Genomic DNA, 22811 nt, shown 5'->3' with positions numbered 1-22811 from the left:
AGATAGCGAGAGTAGAACGAGAAAGCCCAGAGAGCATGCAGGAGAAAGCATCCCTCTCCCCACCTGCCCCGTGCCTGCTCCACTGCCTGGGACCTTGGCTGAAGGAGGGTTCAGAACACGCAGCGCTTGACCCCCACCTAGTGGCAACAGGCGTTACTACAACCAAATAATATCAGGATGTGTAAGATCTGACCCACCTCCTCTAGGAATATCAAACATTGTGTCAAATCTCCAGATCAGAGAAAAACTGACAAGTACTCAGAATTCAGTCCTGAGGACACAGAAATATGTAATCTAAATGACAATGAATTCAAAATAGCTATCATCAAAAAACTCAGTGAGGTAAAAAAGAATGTAAAGAAACAATTCAACGAGTTCAGGAGCTACTTCGCAAAAGGGATTGAAACTATAAAGAAGAATCAATCAGAATATTAGAGATGAAAGACAAAATGGAAGAGATAAAACAACATATGAATTCTCTGAACTCTTGAGTAGACATCATAGAGGAGCGTATCAGCATAATCAAAGATAGACATGTTGAAATGCTCCAGACACAGGAGGAGAGAGAACTAAGACTAAAAAGAAATGAAGAAAGTCTCCAAGAGATATCCGACTCACTTATGAAATGCTACATAAGAATTATTGGTATTCAAGAAGGAGAAGAGGAGAATGGAGCAGAAAGCTTGTTCAAAGAAATAATAGCAGAGAACTTCCCAAACCTAGGGAAAGAGGGAAATCTGTGTGGAAGAGGCTTCCAGATCTCCTAGATATGTCAATATAAAAAGATCTACTGCAAGGCATATAGTAGTAAAACTGGCAAAAATGAATGACAAAGAATACTAAGGGCAGGAAGCAGAAGAAAATAAACTACAAAGGAACCCTTATCAAGCTTTCAGCAGATTGCTCTGAAGAAACCTTACAAGCTAGGAGAGAATGGCATGACTTATTCAAATATTTAAAAGACAGAAAATTTCAGCCAAGAATATCCAGAAAAAATATTCTTTAGATATGAGGGAGAAATAAAAACCTTCCCAGACAGACAAAAGCTAAAAGACTTCATAGCCACGAGACCCCCCACACACACACACACACATACACACAAGAAATCCTCAAGAAGCCCCTCATACCTGAAAAGAGAAAGGGGTCACAAACCACAAAGTAAGGAGATAAATAGGTAGACAGAATCAGAATAGGATAGCAAATACTCAATATAACATTAAGCTAAAGGGAAGGAAAACACCAAAAACAAAGATAATCCTGTTATTTTAACCACAAAGTCACAACACAAAATGGAATAAAATGTGAGAAAAACAACTTAGGAGGGGAGGAGGAAAGGGACTGAATCAGTTTAGACTAAGGAAATAAGAGGCCATCAGAAAATGGAATATCTTATACATGAGTTTCTGAATACAAACCTCAGGGTAACTACTAAACACAAAAGCAGAACAGAGACACAAATAATAAATAAAGAGAAAACAAAGAAACATCATAAAAAACTACACAATTCAATGGGTAGACCAAAACACACAGGACGAGAAACAAAGGAAATGCAGGAAAACAGGAAAATGAGTGATAAAATGACAGCATTAAGCCCTCATACATCAATAATCACCTTAAATGTAAATGGAGTGAATTCTCCAATAAAAAGACACAGAGTGGCAAGATGGATTAAAGAACAAGACCCAACAATATGCTGCTTCCAGAAAACACATCTCAGCTCCAATGACAAACAGGCTCAGAGTGAAGGGATGGAAGATGATACTTCAAGCTAATGGCAAATGAAAGAAAGCAGATGTCGCAATACTTGTATCAGACAAAGTAGACTTCAAGATAAGACAGGTAAAGAGAGACAAAGAGGGGCAGTATGTAATGATCAAAGGGACACTCCATCAAGAAGAAATAACACTTATGAATATCTATGCACCCAACACAGGAGCACCAAAGTTCATAAAGCAACTATTAACAAACCTAAAAGAAGATATTAATAACACGGTAATAGTAGGGGACCTCAACACCCCACTCACATCAATGGATAGATCATCCAGACAGAAAATCAACAAGGAAACGGTGGAATTAAATGAAAAGCTAAACCAGTTGGACTTAATAGACATATTATGAACACTCCATCCAAAAACAGCAGAATACACATTCTTCTCAACTGCACATGGAACATTCTCAAGGATAGACCATATGTTGGGAAACGAGGCAACCTTCAGTAAATTTAAGAAAATTGAAATAACAACAAACATCTTTTCCAATCACAATGCAGGAAATTAACTACAAGAAAAAAGCTGAGAAAGGGACAAAGATGTGAAGACTAAACAACATGCTATTGAATAAGCAATGGATCATTGAAGAAATTAAAGGAGAAATCAAAAAATATCTGGAGACAAATGAAAATGAAAACATGCCATACCAACTCATATGGGATGCAGCAAAAGCCATATTGAGGGAAATTCGTTGCAATACTGACACACCTTAAACAAGAAGAGTCCCAGATAGGCAATCTCAGATCACATCTAGCTGAATTAGAAAGAGAAGGATAAACAAAGCCCAAAGTCAGCAGAAGGAGAGAAATAATAAAAATCAGAGCAGAAATAAATGCTATTGAAACGAAAAAGGCAGTAGAAAGGATCAGTGAAACAAAGAGCTAGTTCTTTGAGAAGATAAATAAAATTGACACACCCCTAGCCAGACTTACAAAGAAAAAAAGAGAGAAAGCTCAGATAAACAAAATTAGAAATGAAAGAGGAGAACTAACAACAGACACCACGGAAATACAATGGATTATAAGAGACTACTACAAAAAACTATATGCCAACAAAGTGGATAATCTAGAGGAAATGGATAAATTCTTAGACTCTTAGAACCTCCCACAGCTGAATCAAGAAGAAGCAGATAGGGGCCAGCCCCATGGTCAAGTGGTTAAATTCATGTGCTCTGCTTTGGCGGCCCAAGGTTTCGCTGGTTCGGATCCTGGGTGTGGACATGGCACCACTCATCAAGCCATGCTGAGGCAGCATCCCACATGCCACAACTAGAAGGATCCACAACTGAAAAATACACAGCAATGTACTGGGGGGCTTTGGGGAGAAAATGGAAAAATAAAATCTTTAAAAAAAAAAAAAAAGAAGAAACAGATGGTCTGAATAGACCAATCACAAGGAAAGAGATTGAAACAGTAATCAAAGAATAAAACCCCAGGACCAGACAGCTTCCCTGGGGAATTCTACGAAACTTTCAGAGAGGATTTAATACTTATCCTTCTCAAGCTATTCCACAAAGTTAGTGAAGATGGAATACTTCCTAACACATTCTGCAAGGCAAACATCACTCTGATACCAAAGCCTGACAAGGACAACACAGAAAAGGAAAACTACAGGCCAATATTGCTGATGAACAGAGATGCAAAAATCCTCAACAAAATTTTGGCAGTCTGACTTCAGCAATACATCAAAAGCATCATACATCATGGTTCAAGTCAGATTTATACCAGGGACACAGAGGTGGTTCAACATCCGCAAATCAGTCAGTGTGATATACCACATTAACAAAGTGAGGAATAAAAACCACATGATCATCTCAATAGATGCAGAGAAAGCATTTGACAAGATCCAACAGCCATTTATGATAAAAGCTCTTTTAACAAAATGGAGATAGAAGGAAATTACCTCAACATAATAAGGCCATGTATGACAAACCCACAGCCAACATCATACTCAATGGGCAAAAACTGAACACCATTCCCGTGAGAACAGGAACAAGATAAGGATGCCCACTATCACCACTCTTATTCAATCTAGTACTGGAGGTTTTGGCCAGAGCAATTAGGCAAGAGAAAGGAAAAAAATGAATCCAAATAGGGAGTGAAGAATTGAAACTCTTGCTGTTTGCAGACAACATGCTCTTATATATAGAAAACCCAAAAGAATCCATTGGAAAACTAATAGAAATAATTAACAACTACAGTAAACTTGCAGGGTACACAATCAACTTAGAAAAATCAGTTGCTTTTCTGTACTCTAATAACGAACTTACAGAAAGAGAACTCAAGAATACTATTCCATTTACAATCACAACTAGAAGAATAAAGTACCTAGGAATAAATTTAACCAAGGAGGTGAAGGACTTATACAATGAAAACTATAAGACAGTACTGAAAGAAATTGATAATGACATAAAGAGATGGAAAGAGATTCCATGTACCTGGATTGGAAGAATAAACATAGTTAAAATGTCCATATTACCCAAAGCAATCTACAGATTGAATGCAATCCCAATCAGAATCCTAATGACATTCTTCATAGAAATAGAACAAAGAATTCTAAAATTCATGTGGGGCAACCAAAGACCCCGAATTGCTAAGGCAATCTTGAGAAAAAAAGAACAAAGCTGGAGGTATCACAATCCCTGACTTCAAAATGTACTACAAAGCCATAGTGATCAAAACGCCATGGTACTGGTACAAAAACAGGCACACAGATCAATGGAACAGAATTGAAAGCCCAGAAATAAAACCACACATATACGGACAGCTAATCTTCGACAAATGTGCCGAGAACATACAATGGAGAAAAGATAGTGTGTTCAATAAATGGTGTTGGGAAAACTAGACAGCCACGTGCAAAAGAATGAAGGTAGACCATTATCTCATGCCATACACAAAAATAAACTCAAAATGGATCAAAGACTTAAAGATAACTCCTGAAACCATAAAACTCCTGGAAGATAATATAGATAGAAAACTCTTTGACATCGAACTGAAAAAGATCTTTTCAAATACCCTGTCTTCTCAGACAAGGGAAACAAAAGAAAAAATAAACAAGTGGGAGTTCATCAGACTGAAGAGCTTCTGCAAGGCAAAAGAAACTAGAATCAAAACAAAGTGACAACCCACCAATTGGGAGAAAATATTTGTAAATCGTATATCTGACAAGGGGTTAATCTCCATAATATATAAGGATCTCACACAACTGAACAATGAAAAAAAAACAAACAGCCCGATCAAAAACTGGGCAGAGGATATGAACAGACATTTTTCCAAAGACTATATACAGGTGGTCAATAAACACATGAGAAGATATTCAGTATCACTAATCATCAGGGAAATGCAAATCAAAACTACACTAAGATACCACCTTACACCTGTTAAAATGACTGTAATCACTAACACTAAAAATAAATGTTGGAGAGGGTGTGGAGAAAAGGGAACCCTCATACACTGCTGGTGGGAGTGCAACTGGTGCAGCCACTATGGAAAACAGTATGGAGATTCCTCAAAAAACTAAATATAGAACCACCATATGACCCATCTATCCCACTACTGGGTATCTACGCAAACGACTTGAAATCAACAATCCAAAGTAACATATGCAGCCCTATGTTCATTGCAGCACTATTCACAATAGCCAAGACACGGACACAATCCAAGTGCCCATGAAACGATGATTGGATAAAGAAGATGTGGTGTGTATATATACAATGGAATACTACTCAGCCAGAAAAAATGACAAATTCATCCCATTTGCAACAGCATGAAAGGACCTGGAGAGAATTATGCTAAGCAGAATAAGCCAGACTGAGAAAGACAAACACCAGATGATTTCAGTCCTGTGGAATATGAACAAACATATGGACTAAGAAAACAGTTCAGTGGTTACCAGGGGAAGGGGGGTGAGCACAGGGGGTGAAGGGGAGCACTTATGTGGTGACAGTCAAGAAATAACGTACAACTGAAATCTCACATTGATGTAAACTATTATGAACTCGTTAAAAAAATAAAAAATAAAAATAAAAATAACTTCTAGCGGGTAGAGGAAATGGGCAGATGTAGATCAAAGGGTACAAACTTTCAGTTATAAAGCTGAGTAAGTTTTGGGGCTCTAATGTACAACAGGATGATTACAGTTAATAATACTGTGTTGTATACTTGAAATTTGCTGGGATCTTGGATATTCTCACCACACAAAAAAATGGTAACTATGTGAGGTGATGAATATGTTAATTAACTTGATTTTGGTAATCCTTTCACAATGTATACATTTATTAAACCATCACACTGTGCACCTTAAACACATTACATTGTACAACTTAAATATATACAATTTTTGTCAATCATACCTCAATAAAGCTGGGAAAAAATGACTTTTTCCTTTTGAGCATAACACTAATATATGCATGTGGTAAAGAATTTTAAAACTTCTGAAAAGTACAAATAATAAACATCAGTGCAACCCATCACACCTTCCCAAACATGAGCATCAGCCTTTGGTTATATCCTTCCAGGCTTCCTTGTGGCTTTTTAAATTGCTTGTTGCCTTTTTCCTTTTCCAAAATTGAGATCATACTCATAAAATTTTTGTGGCCTGCAGCTGAGATGTTACATAAGGAAGCAGAAGTTCTTCTAACACAAAAATATTCACTGAGAAGTGATCACTCAGTATTCCTGATTTCTCTCTTGAAGCTGGAATTTATTCACTCCTCCAACCACTGTCTCTGTGTCTATGCTGGGGGCTATTATAATGGAGATAGATTAGAAAGTTATTCTTTGAGGTCAGTGAAGGATACTGGAGATCTGTGTGATCACTGACAAATCTATGTTGGACCAGTTGAAAAACTGATGAAGAAAAAAATCAATAGAGATGACAACAGGATAGGCATTTCAAAGAGTGACGATTGAACATGACATAATATTAAGCTTTGGGAAATCTCGACGTAGCTTCCAGGTAGTGTTGCCACTATCATGGTGTCATGTAAGTCAAGATGAAATGAAGGACTGTGCTATTGTATATCATTTTGATGGAAAAATTACATTCCCTCTCTCCCTACCAAAACTCCACTATTTTTATTCACTCTGATGAATCTAATAATTCATAGGCATAAAGGTTGCCTAAATGTTGTTAAACTACCAAAGTTAGTTTTAATCTTACATTTATAGGGTACTTTTTCAATATATATTTCCAATTAAATCTTTGTTTCTTATGAATATGAATGCTTATTATGAATATGAATTCTTAATACCTTCTATTAGTACCATTTATTGGTGATAACAAAGAATGCCTGTATTTAAGTTTGTCTTAATTCTCTACACTGTTTTGTATTTGCTATAATAAATGGTAACCAGATAACCACATTTCCCTACTGAGTAAGCATATGCTAGAAAAGCTAATTTTATCCAAAATTAAGTGCATACTTTTAGAAACCTATAAACACAAGTTATAATAAAAAATTTCTTTAACCTTCCTTCCCCTCTGGTAACCACCAGTCTATTCTCTGTATCAATGTGTGTGTTGTTTTTATCTTCCACTTATGAATGAAATCATATGGTATTTGGCTTTTTCCATCTGACTTATTTCACTTAGCATAATTCCCTCTGTGTTGTCAAAAATGGGAAGATTTCATCTTCTTTATGGCTGAATTGTATTCCATTGTATGTATATACCACCTCTTCTTTATCCATTCATCCATTGATGGGCACTTAGGTTATTTCCAAGTCTTGGCTATTATGAATAATGCTGCAGTGAAGATAGACGTGCATATATATTTTCAAATTAGTGTTTTCATGTTCTTTGGATAAATACCCAGAAATGGAAGAGCTGGATCATATGGTAGTTCTATTCTTAATTTTTTGAGGAACCACCATACTGTTTTCGAAAGTAGCTGCACCAGTTTACATTCCCACCAGCAGTGTACGCGGGTTCCCTTTTCTCCACGTCCTCTCCAACATTTATTTCTTGTCTTTTTAATAATAGCCATTCTGACACGTGTGAGGTGATATCTATTTGTAGTTTTGATTTGCATTTCCCTGATAATTAGTGATGTTAAACATCTTTGCGTGTGCCTGTTGGCCATCTGTATATCTCCTTTGGAAAAGTATCTGTTCAGATCCTCTGTTTTTTAATTGGGCTGTTTTTTTGTTATTGAGTTGTATGAGTTCTTTGTATATTTTTCATATTAATCCCTTCTCAGATATATGATTTGCAAATATCTTCTCCCAATTGTTAGGTTGTCTTTTCGTTCTGTTGATGGTTTCCTTTGCTGTGCAGAAGCTTTTTGGTTTCATATAGTCCCATTTGTTTATTTTTTTCTTTTGTTTCCCTTTCCTGGGGAGACATGATATTCAAAAATATATTGCTAAGACCAACATTGAAGAACATATTGCCTTTGTTTTCTTCTAGGAGTTTTATGGTTTCAGGTCTTACATTCAAAACTATTAGAAATAATAAATGAATACAGTAAAGTAGGGTACAATATCAACATAACAAAATTCAGTTGTATTTCTATACACAAACAATGAAATAGCAGAAAGAGAAATCAAGAACACAGTCCCATTTACAATCACAACAAAAAGAATAAAATACCTAGGAATAAACTTAACCAAAGCGGTGAAAGACCTGTACACTGAAAAGTATAAAACATTGTTGAAAGAAAGTGAAAAGACACAAAGATATGGAAAGATATTCCATGCTCATGGAATGAAAGAATGAACATAGTTAAAATGTCCGTACTTCCTAAAGCAATCTACAGATTCAGTACAATCCCTACCAAAGTCCCAGTGACATTTTTCATGGAAATAGAACAAAGAATCTTCAAATTTTTATGGAACCACAAAAGACCCCGAATAACCCAAGCAATCCTGAGAAAACAGAACAAAGCTGGAGGTATCACACTCCCTGATTTCAAAATAGACTACAAAGCTATAGTAATCTGTTTGATATCTTGGTAACTAGTGACCATTAGGCTGATGTATGTAAAACAGCTTTGCTAATCGGCTAACTGGGTTTTTAATTATGTGCTAATTTATTCTTTTAATTATCCTAGTTGTCTTATAAATAAATTAGCTTCTGGTGTATTTATGCTATATTCTCATTCTCTGAGAGCCTTCTCACTTTTTGCTGTGCACATGAATCACCTGGGGATCTTGTTAAAATGCAGATTCTGATTCAGTAGGCATGGGGCAAAATTCTGCATCTGAAACCAGCTCCCATGCATGCCAATGCTGCCTGCTTTGGCCACTATGAATAGCAAGGCTTTCAATAACAGTTTTGGGAACAGAGGCCAGGCAAAGCCTATTGCAGCTATTTCTTGTTATGGTGACTTTATGCCTAGTTTATTAGTAATATGTATTTTTCCAGTGGGGATCTATATGTTAAGCTATAACTTGGAGTGTGTGAGCGTTTCGGTAGTTTTTGTGTTGGGCATGTTATCTACAATGGTGATATTTATAAAGAATGATAACGATGATGATCACAATGATGTAATAATTGATATGTATTGACTGCTTATTATATCTCAGACACTGTGCTTTACAAAGGTTGACTAAATTTTCTCAACAAAACTGTGAAGTAGACATTGTTATTCCCATTTACAAATGAGGAGGCTTAGTAACAGGTTTAGTGACTTGCCCGTGGTCACACACCAGAAGGTGGCAGAGCCAGAACGTCGACTCAGGTAGTCTGACTTTAGAGCTTGTATTTTTAATCTCTGTACTAGGCTGACAACAGTCCAGAAACTATAGACTTCATATAAGATGCATCTGAATTTTCTAGCTTCTTTCCCAAAAGACCTTTGAAGAGCTTTTTTCTTCCTTATATTTTCCTATCTTGTGGCTTTCCCATGGACATTAATGATCTGTGATTCATTACCAGTTTTTTTTAGCCTTCCTTTCTGCATATTTATGCATAAATTTGTGACAAATGAAAAGTAGATAGTACCCTGCCCTGAATGAAAGATAAAAGTGTTTTTAGTAATGTTAAGACTGTATTTTCTGCCAAATAGTAGCCCAGGAAAACATCAGATTTTTATAGGATTGTCACAGAAGAGTTGATTATTTTGTGTGTTCTTAAAAATTGTGGGTCTTTTTTCTTTATCCATTTGGTAATTATAATCTAGTGACTAGTCTGGAGACATATCTTCCACTCTGAGTTCTGCTGCCAAACTACCAAAGGGTCTTAGAGAAGCAAAGGAGCCTCTCTGCCTTAGCTCCCAGCCCGTCGGTGTTGACAATATATGCAGTACTTGAGCCCCTTTAGCCTTTAGCACGTTAAGGAGAAACGAACACAGGGAAAGAGTATTCGTAAGTACACAGGTGTTTGTAAAAATCTGTGAAAATGAGTGAAAGCTGTTTAGGATTAGAAAGATGTGGTACCTCAGTTGCAGTTTAATTTGGAAATCAATAAACACAGGTCATGATAAATAAGAATATAACTGGCTTATTACTCATCTGAAAGTAATAGGAGGCTATTTACTTTCATTATCTCTGTTTCTTTTATAGTCCATCAATATTATGGAACTGACTTTACAGAAATATGGAAGTTATGAAAAATTTGAACAGGCCACTGGTGGTAGCCTGCTATCTAAAACTCGAATCTGGAGCCATGTTAGGAAGTACATGATGAAAGAAGGCTGCATGGGTGAGGTATGCATCCTGAGTGAATACGAGGAGTTGACTGCTGGCATTTTAACTCTCAGTCAATGCCATGTCGTTTTTCCCGACCCTCTTTTACTTGTTAAAGTAGTCATCCAGATTTCTCACTAAATACTGTAAGTCTAAGTTTCTGTTGCATTGAATTATTGTGTTCACTTTCTGTTTTTCTTCTTTTCTTAGTACCGTTTCTGTGTAGTTTGTGGCATTATGTGAATTGTTTTATGAAAATTATCAGTGAAGAGATTAGCCCCAGTTGACCTCTCTTAATAGCCAGTTCCTAGTATTCAGTCTCAAAATAAGCCTTGGCCCGGCAGTGAACAGGAGTCTGGCTCGTGCATCTCCCTTTGCATCGTTTTAGCCAGGGGCCCGTCTGTGAGAGCACAGTGGAGGCACAAGTTCAGTCCTCTGTGTCTTCCTCGGCACAGCCATCTACTTTCCTTTCAATCCAGTAAAGGTTCTTGAGATCCCAAAGGCTCAAGATTTGGAAGGGTCCAAAGTGACTGGCTCTGCATTTCATCTTCTTGGTTTCTGGGAGAGTCAAGGTGTTGTAAACAGAAGAAAAAGGTGTTAATTTATGGGTGCACTGTTTTCTGTGGAAATTTTTTTCCTCCTGCCTTTATGTTTTGTTTTACATCCATGTATTTTTTCCTCTTGCTCCCTAGATTGTAGTTCATCTCTCTGAGGACCTGCTTTCCCGGGCTTCAATGACAGTAGTAAATGGATGTCCCACGCTCACCATCAATGTTTCCACTGCACGGGAGCATTGGCTGGAGGGAATGCTGAGGCATGAAATCGGTAGGGGCGATTCTTCTCCATTTGTTCATTTGTAATATCAGAAATTAGCTCCAAAGAAATGTTCTTTTATAATGGTTTTTTTCTTAGTAGTGTTTGGCAAAAAGCAATGAATTTGTTAGGTTTCACTGGAACTAAAGCTCAGATATTAATGTCTCATTTCAAATTAGACTTTACAGGGCAATGTGTAGTCATTTAACTCCTCTGGATTTTAGTTCCTGCACCTTAAACTGAGGGAGTTGAATTAAGTGGTCTCTGAGATTCTTTTCAAATTCATGTCTATGATTCTTCCCTTTAAAAAAATAAATTCTTATAAAAGTTATACCTCTTCTAAGGAGACATTTGATCCTTCTGAAGGTGCTGTACTCCTTCAAACCAAAAGGCTTTAGGCTCAGGTCATTTTCTCTGTTGTTTTGGTTTGTAGGTGCATGTCAATTTGGTTTTAGAACTGTTGGTAGAATCTGGTTTTGGATAAAAGTTAAAATGAGAATGGCATTTCTTGTTTTTCATGCACCTTTTCTTCTCTATAGGCACACATTATTTTCGAGGTATTAACAACCTTCAGCAGCCATGGAACAGTTGGACTGGTCGTAAAAAACATGAGCTAAAGCCAAACAATCCCACAGAGGAGGGACTGGCAAGTATTCACAGTGTCCTGTTCAGAAAAGACCCCTTTTTATGGAGGGCTGCCCTCCTCTACTACACTGTTTATCGAGCCAGCCAAATGTCTTTCTGCGAACTCTTTAAAGATATCGGAAAGTTTGTCAAGGACCCCAATACAAGATGGGATTATTGTGTACGAGCCAAGAGAGGATGGACTGATACTTCCCAACCAGGTGAGTGTCCCTTGACTGTAGGTTTTCTGACTTACTGGATAGTTGTCTATTGATTTTGGTTACATCCTAATTCACCAATCGGAGATTTCACTGACTTATGAAAAATTAAACCTTCATTACTAGAGTTTAGTGCTAGTTTTCCCAAACCACATTTTGGTAGTGTTATTTTTTTCCTATTTCATTTTGAAAAGTTCTAAACCTACAGAAACATGGAAATGATGATAGAACGAACACTTGTATACCCTTCCCCTAGATTCACCAGTTGTTAACATTTTGCCATTTTTGCTGTCTCTGACTTTAAAAACAGCTTTATTGAGATATAATTCACGTGACATACAATTAACCCATTTAAAATGTACAGTTAGTGGTTTTTAGAATATTCATAGAGTTCTGCAACCATCACCACTATCTTTTTTTTTTTTTTGAGGAAGATTAGCCCTGAGCCAGCTACTGCCAATCCTTCTCTTTTTGCTGAGGAAGACTGGCCCTGAGCTAACATCCATGCCCACTTCCTCTACTTTATACGTGGGACGCCTACCACAGCATGGCTTTTGCCAAGCAGTGCCATGTCTGCACCCGGGATCCGAACTGGCAAACCCCGGGCTGCTGGGAAGCAAAACCTGTGAACTTAACCGCTGTACCACCGGGCCAGCCCACATCACCACTGTCTAATTCCAGAATGTTTTCATCAACCCAAAAAGAAACCCATACACATCAGCAGTCATTCCCCATCCCCTCTCCCCACCCCATCCCCAGCTCTGAGTAACCATTAATCTACTTTTATAGGTTTGCCTATTTTGAACATTTCTTATAAGTGGAATCATATAATATGTGATCCTTTGTGGCTGGCTTTCACTTAGCATAATGTTTTTGAGGTCCATCCGTATTGTAGCATGGATCAGTACTTCAGTTCTTTTTATTGCTGAACAATAGTATTCCATTACATGATTATGACATATTTTATTTGTCCATTCACCAGCTAACAGACATTTGGGTTGTTTCCACTTTTTGGCTGTTACGAATACTGCAGCTGTGAACATTTGTGTACAAGTTTATGTTTTTAATTCCCTTACATAAATACTTAGGAGTAGAATTGTTGTGTCATATGGTAACTATGTTTAACCTTTTGAGGAACTGCCAGACTGTTTTCTAAAGTGACTGTACCATTTTACATTCCCACCAGCAGTGTATGAGAGTTCCAGTTTTTCACCAACACTTGCTATTTTCTTTCTTTCTTTGTTTTTTTGGTGAGGAAGATTGGCCCTGTGCTAACATCTGTTGCCAATCTTCCTCCTTTTTGCTTGAGGAAGATTGTCACTGAGCTAACATCTGTGCCAGTCTTCCTCTATTTTACATGGGGCACTGCCACAGCATGGCTTGATGAGTGGTGCTATGTCTGCACCTGGGATCCGAACCTGCAAACCCTGGGCCACCGAAGCAGAGTGTGTGAACTTAACCTTTGTGCCACCAAGCTGGCCCCACTAATTTCATTTTTAAAATTATTATAACCATCCTAGAGGGTGTGAGGTGTTTATCTCATTGTGGTTTTGATTTGCATTTCCCTAATAATGATGTTGAGCATCTTTTCATGTGCTTATTGGCAATTTGTATATTTTCTTTGGAGAGCTTTCTATTTAGATACTTTGCCCATTTTTTAATTGTGTTATTTGTCTCTTTATATTGAGTTGCAAGAGTTCTTTGTATAATCTGGATACAAATCTCTTGTCAGATATATGATTTGCAAATATTTTATTCCATTCTGTGGGTTTTTTCACTTTTTTGTTGATGTTCTCTGTGACTTTTTAAAAGTAAATTGTACATTTGACATTTCATTCTTGAAAACTTGAGTATGCATCCCCTAAGAATAAAAAAGACATTCTTCTACCTAACACAATATCATTATCACACTTAAGAAAGTGAGCATTAATTCAACAATGTCAGCGTATACGGTCACTATATTTAGATTTCCCCAGCTGTTCTAAAAATGTCCTTAATAGCTGTTTAAAAAAAAAATCTAGATCCAATCAGGGATCGTGTGTCACTTTTGGTTGTTTTGTCTCTTTGGCCTCTTTTAATATCAAGCAGTCTTCCCCACTGTTTTTGTTTTTCATGATACTGACTTTTTTAAAAGTCTAGGCACTGTTCTTATAGAACGGCTACAGTCTGGATGTGTTCGATTGTTTGCTCATGGTTAGATTCAGGATAAACATTTTTTGACAAGAATACTACATAAGTGAGACTGGATCACATCAGGAGCCACCTAATGACACGTTGTCTCACCATTAGAGATGACGATTTTGATCCTTGTTTAAGGTGGAGATTGTGAGCTCTACATTTTCCTTTTCTCCTTTTTAATTAAGTGATCTGTGAGGTGATCAACACTGTGTGAATATCCTTTTTTCCAACAGAGGTTCATCTAATGGTTTTAGCATCCGTCAGTGATCCTTGCCTGGATCTGTTCATTTCACTGGGGATTTCTAGCACTTTATTATTATTATTATTATTATTTGTCTAAAGAAAATAGAGGCAAGAAATACAATCACAGTGCCTGTTGATCTTCACAAGCAGTTCTGGTTCTAAGTAAGTATGCTACTCTCATAGAAAGTTTAAAAGTTTTGTCAGCAGCTTTAAGACTTGACATTGCCCACAGAGGTTTTTTTTTTTTTTTTTTTCCCCTGGGAAAGATTCACCCTGAGCTAACATCTGTTGCCAATCTTCCTTTCTTTTTTAATTTTTTCCTTCCCAAAGCCCCAGTACATAGTTTTATGTTCTAGTTGTAAGTCCTCCTAGTTCTTCTATGTGGGCTGCCACCACAGCATGGCTACTGACAGACAAGTGGTGTGGTGCTGTGCCCAGGAACTGAACCTGAACTGCTGAAGTGGAGCACAGTGAACTTTAACCACTAGGCCATCAGGGCTGGCTCAAGGCTGTGTTGTTTTTTTTTCCCTAACAAAATAACAAGTAGATTAGAAGGCAATATAAAAATGCATTTGAAAAAAGGATGAGAATTAGGGAATGTTTATTAAAAGTCATTTTGACTTTAAGATTAGTTCGATATATCAACAAATTTTCTTCTAAAACTATTTAAAACTATTTATTTGGAGCTTGGAAATACTTAGCCCAGTCTGTGATGGTTAATTCGCCAGCCCAGCCCACATTAACATTTCATACCTGTGATGTGGTCGTATGGAAGTGTGGTGCCTGACAGCCAGGACCAGGCAAGACAGGAAGCAGGGAGGAGGAAGACATCTGTCCCCTACCTTTCATGTATGCAAAGCCACTCTCGGCTCAGTTTCAGACCAAGAGTGTGTCTGGCATTTCCCATATCCGTTTTAGATCTGCTTGCCTGTATTTTAGTTCTCTGTACCCAGAGGCACAGAGCTTTCATGTTGACCTTGACACCCCATGGCGACACATTACTTTTAGACTAGTCCTTTTTTTCCTCACTTACTTTTTTAGAAAAACTTATTATTGAAAATTTCAAATGTATACAAAAGAATGATTAATATGCTGAACTCTCATTAAACATTACCCAATCTTAATAATCAACATTTTTAACTGTGGCTCATCTATTCTCCCAAGTTGTTGTTTTCGTATGGTATTTTAAAGCCAGTTTCAGACATCATGTCGTTTTACCCATAAATACTTTTAGTATGCATCTCTGATAAGGACAATTTTTTTCATAATCCCCATGCTATTAGCATATCTAACAAAGTTAATAATTTCTTAATAAATGACTTTCCGTATGGTAGAATTTTTGTCCATTTATTAGAGCAAACTTTAAAAAATTTATGCAAGTTATGTCATGGTAGAACACCATTTTTTAACTATGCTGCAATCTCATGAGTTGTTCTTAGTTTTCATGTCTTTTCATATTTTTTCCTATTTATAAACCTCCATATTCTTTAAAATCCAGTTCTAATTCTTATTTTCATAGGGAGAAATAGTATCAGAAATCACCTATGGTGATTTTTAGTCGGGTAATGGGGATTATTTTTTTTAAAAAACCAGGAGTTTCTGAAATCCCATGCCCCCCCACATTGCCCTCCTTGAGACTTAGCTGCTCTGCAGCTGTGCCCCACCACCCTCCCCACCCACATGCCTTCGCTGCCTTGTGGAGGTTAAGGCTGTGAGCAAATGGTGCGGGTGAGTGTGAATCAAATATCTTAATTACTACTGTTTTCTTTATAATTAGGAAAAAATGCTATTTTAATTACGGAGAGTGGGGATCTGGAGAGAAGAAATTCTTCCAGGGAAGCTACTAGTCTGCACACTATCCTGGTACTTCCCAAGACCTTACATTTTTTATGTTAGGATAGTTAAATAAAAATAAATGTGGAAAATGACAAATTTTTTGATACAGGAATGATTCCTACAGTAAAGGGGGAATGGGTTAGTGTCTAATTACTTAGAAGTTTTTTTAAACATCAGGAAGAAAACACTATTTTGATTCCTCTAGGGTGTTTCAGTAAAGACCAGGTGTACTTGGATGGCATCCTGCAAATTCTCCGATACAGAGAGACCATTGACTTTCATCTACTGACTGCCCTGGGGAAGGTGAGTGAAACCGATGGCACGTGGTCCCCAAATGCACCAGACTAATGTTTCCTCCAGCTCGATTTTATGATTGAGTACGACTCAGGTTCAAAGTGTTTTTACTTCGTTGTTGGAGTAAAGTTTCCTTTATGTGATAACAAAAGGGAAGAGCCATGGTTCTGTCACAGAACCAAATTGCAAAATTTCTTTGTGCACAATAAGAGATAAGGAAGGGAACAGGAAATTTGGGAATATATTATATAATTTTATTTTTACATCTTTTTCTAAAGCATTTTAAAATAAACTTGCAGCTATAAAATTCCATCCTTAATAGTTCAGCATGTATCTCACAAGAATAAGAATATTCTCTGACATAACTATATGATTTTCTTAGAAATTTATCATTGGGGCTGACCCAATGGTGTAGCAGGTAAGTTCACATGCTCCACTGCAGCAGCTTGGGATTTGCTGGTTCAGAACCTGAGCACAGAGCTGCGCACCGCATATCAAGCCATGCTGTGGCAGGTGTCCCACATATAAAATAGAGGAAGATGCCCACACATGTTAGCTCAGGGCCGGTCTTCCTCAGTAAAAAGAGGAGGGTTGGCAGCAATTGTTAGCTCAGGGCTAATCTTCCTCAAAAAAAAAAAAAGAAATTTATCATTGATTCAATGTAATATCTAAGAAACAGTCCACTTCGTATTTCCCAGATTGTCCCCAAAATGTCCTTTGTAGTTCTTTTTTGTGACCCAGGATCCAGTCAAGATTCATGCCTTGAATTTGGTTGTAATCTTTAATCTCTTTATAATAGTTCCCCTCGCCCCAGTCTTTTTGTTTTTCATGACGTTTTTAAGAGTCCAGGACACTTTTCTTGAGAATTCCTACGATCTGGATTACCAGATTGTTTCCTTGTAATTAGATTCAGATTAAAGACTTTTGCCAAGAATACTACATAAGTGAGTTGTGTATTTCCCATTGCATTGTATTGGAAAGCACATAAGGTCGGGACTGGCCCCGTGGCCGAGTGGTTAAGTCCGTGCGCTCCGCTGCAGGCGGCCCAGTGTTTCGTTGGTTCGAATCCTGGGTGCGGACATGACACTGCTCATCAGACCACGCTGAGGCAGCGTCCCACATGCCACAACTAGAAGAACCCACAACGAAGAATACACAACTATGTACCGGGGGGATTTGGGGAGAAAAAGGAAAAAATAAAATCTTTAAAAAAAAAAAAAAAAAAGAAAGCACATAAGGTCATTTTGTGCCATTATTGGTGATGCTGTTTTTCATCACCTGGCTAAGGTAGTTGCTGCCAGGTCTCTCCATTGTAAAGGTACCTTTCCCCTATTGTGTTAGTAATCTGCCGGTGATACCTATGAATGTACTGTCCGTAACAACCTTTCTAGGAATGGTTTTAACATCCATTGATGATCTTTGTCCAAATCAGTTACTACACTGGTGGTAGCACAATAGAGATGTTTGAGTTCTGTAACATTTCACTCCCCTTTTTTGTAGTATTATCATGGACTTACTCTTTTTTATTCAGCCCTTTCAATGGTTGCTCCTGTGTTTTTAAAACATGTTTTCTGGCAAGGTAAGATATCTGGGCTCATCTTATACTTTTCCTACCCATATCTGAGATTAGATATTTCTCCATGGAAGCCTTGGTTCCTTTAGTGGGAAGTGATACAAGGCCTCCCTTTTTTATTGTGCTTCGTTTTATTGCGCTTCTCAAATACTGCATTTTTTACAAGACCTTACACCAACAAAAAGGATTACAACTCACTGAAGGCTCAGATGATGGTTAGCATTTTTTAGCAATAAAGTATTTTTTAATTAAGGTATGTACTTTTTTTAGACGTTATTGCACACTTAATACACTACAGTATAGTGTAAACATAACTTTTATATGCACTGGGAAACCAAAAAGTTCTTGTGACTTGCTTTATTGCAATATTTGCTTTATTGCAGTGGTCTGGAACCAAACCTGCAGTATCTCTGAGGTATGACTGTATTTAGAAAACAAGATCTGAGCACTAGGTATGCTCACTGTTATTGGGTGCTGTTGCTTCCAGACCTTTTCAGTGAGCAAATTGTGCATATTTGTTTTAAATCATAGGGCCTTCTCATTCAAATCAGACACCACAGGGTTCTTTCACAGTTCCCTTCCCATTCCATATGTGTATCTCCCTTCTCTTAAAATGAGAACCCTGTTTCCCAAATTCAATATATTTATTCATTGTCTCTTATAAAAATTCAGAATGGTTTAAGAATTACAAAAGCACACCAATATCAACAAGAAACCTATTTTCATTATGCTTAGTGGTGTAAATACTTAATAAAGTAAAATAATTTTAATAATAATCACTAAAAAATAAATAAAACTTAATAAAGTGCAGATACAATATGAACATGATTTCTTTATTTAAAGCCTTCTTACTGAACTAGGCAGAGTGTTGATCAGTAGACAATAGTATTTAAAGCCAGCCATGTTTTGGAATTTAAAGTTGCAAAGATAATTTATAGAACTTAAAAAGTTTCACCCCTAAATTTAATATAAATAGTTGTAAGAGATTGGCTTCTTATACAAGTGAATCAAAGATATGTGAAATTTTAAAAAGTATTTTCAAAAATTCAGAATACAAGTAAGAGAATTTAACATAAAACACAGATCATTATAGTTCTCAAATTAAATAGAAATAGGAATCCAATATATAATTGTGCTGATTTTCCTAATTTAATAATATGTATTTATAGCCCAGCTGTTTTCTTGATTCTTTTATTTAAATTTGGTCAGGAGATTTCTTTAGGTGTAGAGTCTCTCACCCACGTGTATTAAGTTTAGTTGGGCAAGTTCTAGACAAACTGAGTAGTTCCAAGATAGAGTGTTAAATCAAATATTGACTTGTGATCTTTTAAAATATGATTGTGATGTGAGGGGGCAGATAAATACATTCTTATTTAACACAGCAAAGGAAAGGAAGCCACTGATTTTTGTTATTTTGCAGGTATTAAAGTAATTTGAAAAACAGTCTGCGTTCTTAAAGGTGCACCTAAGACCCAAGGAAGAAATGTAGCTGGTAATTACATTTAAAAGTAAATGTAACTGGTAATTACATTTAAAAGTTAACCCATCTTCCATTTTTCAGGTCTCTTATGAAGATGTGGATCGCTTAAAAGGATTGGCAGTAATTGAAAACATGAGGGTCCCTCACTTTCTGCAGGACCATGACCGATACATGGAACACTTAGAGAAGATCATGGAAGTGAATGAACTGACTGACAGGGAACTGAAAGATCTTATATATTAACTAGCATTCTTGCAAACATAGCTATGCTATACCTCTTATATATTACCCATTAGGTGCAGTTAGCACGAGCAGATTTATAAAAGGAGAACGGCTGTTTACATGCGTTTTCTGAAGAATGATCTGCAGTATTCAGCTGAATTTTTAGCTTAAGTACAAACCTTAAAACTGTTTCCCTAAAATGTTGCTATAGCCTGCAAGGGAAAGTTACTCCAATTTTCATCTGACGAAAATAGATGAAATACTTTGAATGTTTTTGAAGAATCTTGGTCAAATTGAGTGATAAACTTCTGCCTAAGCACCAAGATCCACTCTGACTAGAGACTGAATTCCAATGTTGTTCACACTCCAAAGTTATATTTTATTTGATAAATAATGATAATTATTCTCCTTTGAAAAATCAGTTTTGTTATGCCTCCAATAAGTGAGCTATATCTAAGATTTCTTATTTCTCTTATATGTTAAGTAAAATATAAGTTAAAGGGAGGAGAAAAGCAATTTGAAAAGTTTTCATTAGTTCTTTGTTTTACACATTATTGTTTCATCTTATCAATTTATAGGAACTAAGTTAGAGAATTACCTCATTTTGTCCAGTTATTCTTTAACTAAACTCTGTTTTCATTTGCTGAAACATATTGTACTTCTTCAAAATTTTAACCAAGTTTTGGAGTCTTTTCCTCTCCATTCCTTTATATAAATGATAACTACAAGTTTCAGAGAGGTTGGCCTACATAGATTAAAATATCTAGGGAAGAGAGAAGCTACTCACCTTTAATTAAGTGGCACAGCGAACAAGGAACAAATAGACTGATCTAGTTTATGTGGGAGCTGGAGGTTGACTGGGTAGCATTTACAATAAACTTGACCCTGCTCTGAAAAATGGAATTTCTTGGCATTGCCATTTGATAAACTGGCCTTGTGATATTGGCTCAGTGTATTTTATCAAAATCTTTGATTTCATCAACCCAGTAATGACATTTGAATTTCAAAAATGAGAGTTCTGTTTTGCTACATTTCTCCTGCAAAAACTTACTCACCTAGCTTTGTAATTTATCAATTTCAGTATATGCTTGGACATATATACTTGGGATCAAATAATTCTTTAAACAACTTATTTTAATGATCAGAAAGAATACTGATGTAAACACCACATTCAAAATAATTTCTACCCAAAGCTATCTAAGAGTTTATCTTTACCTCGATTCAGGCTTAAATATGGTGCTAACACTAGTAGATATATACTGCAAATCCTGGTCCACATTTATGCTAGGAAATGATTTTAGGAAATCTTTTGCAGGCTAGGTTTTGTGATTTTTCTCTTTCACATATCTAGAAGGGCTTGCCTCAAAGAAGAATGTTGCAGCAAGCAAGATGGACTCTAACTGGTGCCTGGCCGTTCTTGCAGAGCCATGCATCCTGCCTGTGACAGTAGCAGGCCAGGCCCTTTGAAGCATTGAAGGCACCCACACATGTGCCATGCTGGCTGGAGTGTGGCCTGCACATCTCTGTGCAGGCCTGGGGCATAGTCCTCCAGCACTAACCGGATACCAGAAAACCACTCTTGACCCCGCAAGCATTATTTCTTTGTAGCAGAGTCATCCAGTTTCAGCTTTGTGTAGTGTTTTCTGATTTCATCTTCAAACTTATCAAAGGTGATTGTGAAAACAGTGTCTTATCAACTGAAATTGAAGTATAGGCAGAAATGGCAATATTTATGTCCTGTGATTTAAGCCCAAATGCTTATAAATTCATTTGTAGACAATAACACTGCTAATCGTACGTTATGGTTTAAATACAAAGGAAAATCACAGTGGCCTTAATTTCTTATTGTTAGGATTATTTGTATTGGTTCTAGTTCCTGAATTTTAAAATGGATAGATATTCTCTCTTTATCTGATTTGAAAAAGGAAATATTTCTTGCCTTACTGCTTTGGTATAAAGACAAAAAAGCATGAGCACTATTCTTAAGTCACATTGATTGTCTTTAAGATATTGTAAAACTTAGCAGTGAACCAAAAATAGTTTCAGATTAGCAGAAATGCTAAAGAGCTCTAAGCTTTAAAAGTTGGGGTTGAAGATTTAATTAATGTTTATTCTCTTTCCTGAAATAGCGTTAAAGTCAGTTTTGTTCCCTAAAATAAAAGCTTTAATAATTAGAAAATTATAAAAGCAGTACTTAGGAGAATAGTTAAGGATTGTATTAATTTTAATTATAATAGTTCTTTGCCATAGGCTATTGATGATTAGGATTTCATCAGTTTTATTCACTGTAATTCTAATATACAGTTGTATCAATTACAGATTCTGATAAACTGTTAGGTTTTCATACCAGATGAGAGTCACAGTAAAATTGTCTGCAAACATAAATCCATAGTCTTCATTTCTGTATGTTTTCACCTTTTTAAAAGTATTTAAAGTTTGTATTGTTTGTTTTGTATATCTTTGGGTATTTTGTGTCTAGCCATAATAGAAATAAATAGCACTGAGGCTCTCAAGTGAAGTATGTGGATATATGTGCATGCAAACTTCTGTTTTTTGAAAATCTAATTATATTTTTATTGTGGTATTTCTGGCTTTTTATTGTGTGGTAATTATTGAAAGGATCTTCGATCATGTTTGTCTTCTAGTGTCCTTGTTTATAGAGAAATATTACATTTGTCACAGTCCAGCTTTCCTCTAATTAGTTCAGGTTATACTCTCATGGGGTGTAGGGAGAAGGGAAATGGAGAGAGGGATAAGTTTGTCTTAATTTACTACCCTGTTCATTGAGTAAACTTGTATGCAGCACCTATCGAGGAGCAGGATCTGTGCTGAGTGCCAGAGACCTCTGATGAGGAAGACAAGAACTCTTCACAGTCCACTGAGGAAGAGGGCACAGAACCAGGTTACAGCATGGCTGCTCCCATATCCAAAAAG

General features: G+C 36.6%; 2 protein-coding genes across 23 annotated transcripts in view; one reads left to right on the top strand and one right to left on the bottom strand.

The window, feature by feature from the left end:
* The window catches only part of ANLN (anillin, actin binding protein), a 132559-nt gene that overhangs the window by 98470 nt on the left and 11278 nt on the right, over window positions 1–22811 (bottom strand). The window lies entirely within an intron of this gene.
* MATCAP2 (microtubule associated tyrosine carboxypeptidase 2) overlaps window positions 1–22811 on the top strand; it is a 69334-nt gene that overhangs the window by 38960 nt on the left and 7563 nt on the right. For 7 of the 11 annotated variants that reach the window (XM_014739129.3, XM_070264852.1, XM_023639520.2 and 4 more), the window contains 5 exons: window positions 10274–10417; window positions 11089–11221; window positions 11749–12054; window positions 16514–16611; window positions 19737–22461. In XM_014739129.3, coding sequence (XP_014594615.2) covers window positions 10274–10417; window positions 11089–11221; window positions 11749–12054; window positions 16514–16611; window positions 19737–19898 — 843 coding nt within the window. In that variant the 3' untranslated portion in view covers window positions 19899–22461. Of the gene's footprint in view, window positions 1–10273; window positions 10418–11088; window positions 11222–11748; window positions 12055–16513; window positions 16612–19736; window positions 22462–22811 lie in introns of those variants that run through there. The other 4 variants (XM_070264849.1, XM_070264850.1, XM_023639518.2 and 1 more) reach the window with 2 other exon arrangements.

Source organism: Equus caballus, chromosome 4 (genome assembly GCF_041296265.1).
Source record: "Equus caballus isolate H_3958 breed thoroughbred chromosome 4, TB-T2T, whole genome shotgun sequence".
Classification (NCBI taxonomy): domain Eukaryota; kingdom Metazoa; phylum Chordata; class Mammalia; order Perissodactyla; family Equidae; genus Equus; species Equus caballus.
Note: the sequence above shows the minus strand (reverse complement) of the source record. Positions and strands in the feature narration are given on the sequence as shown.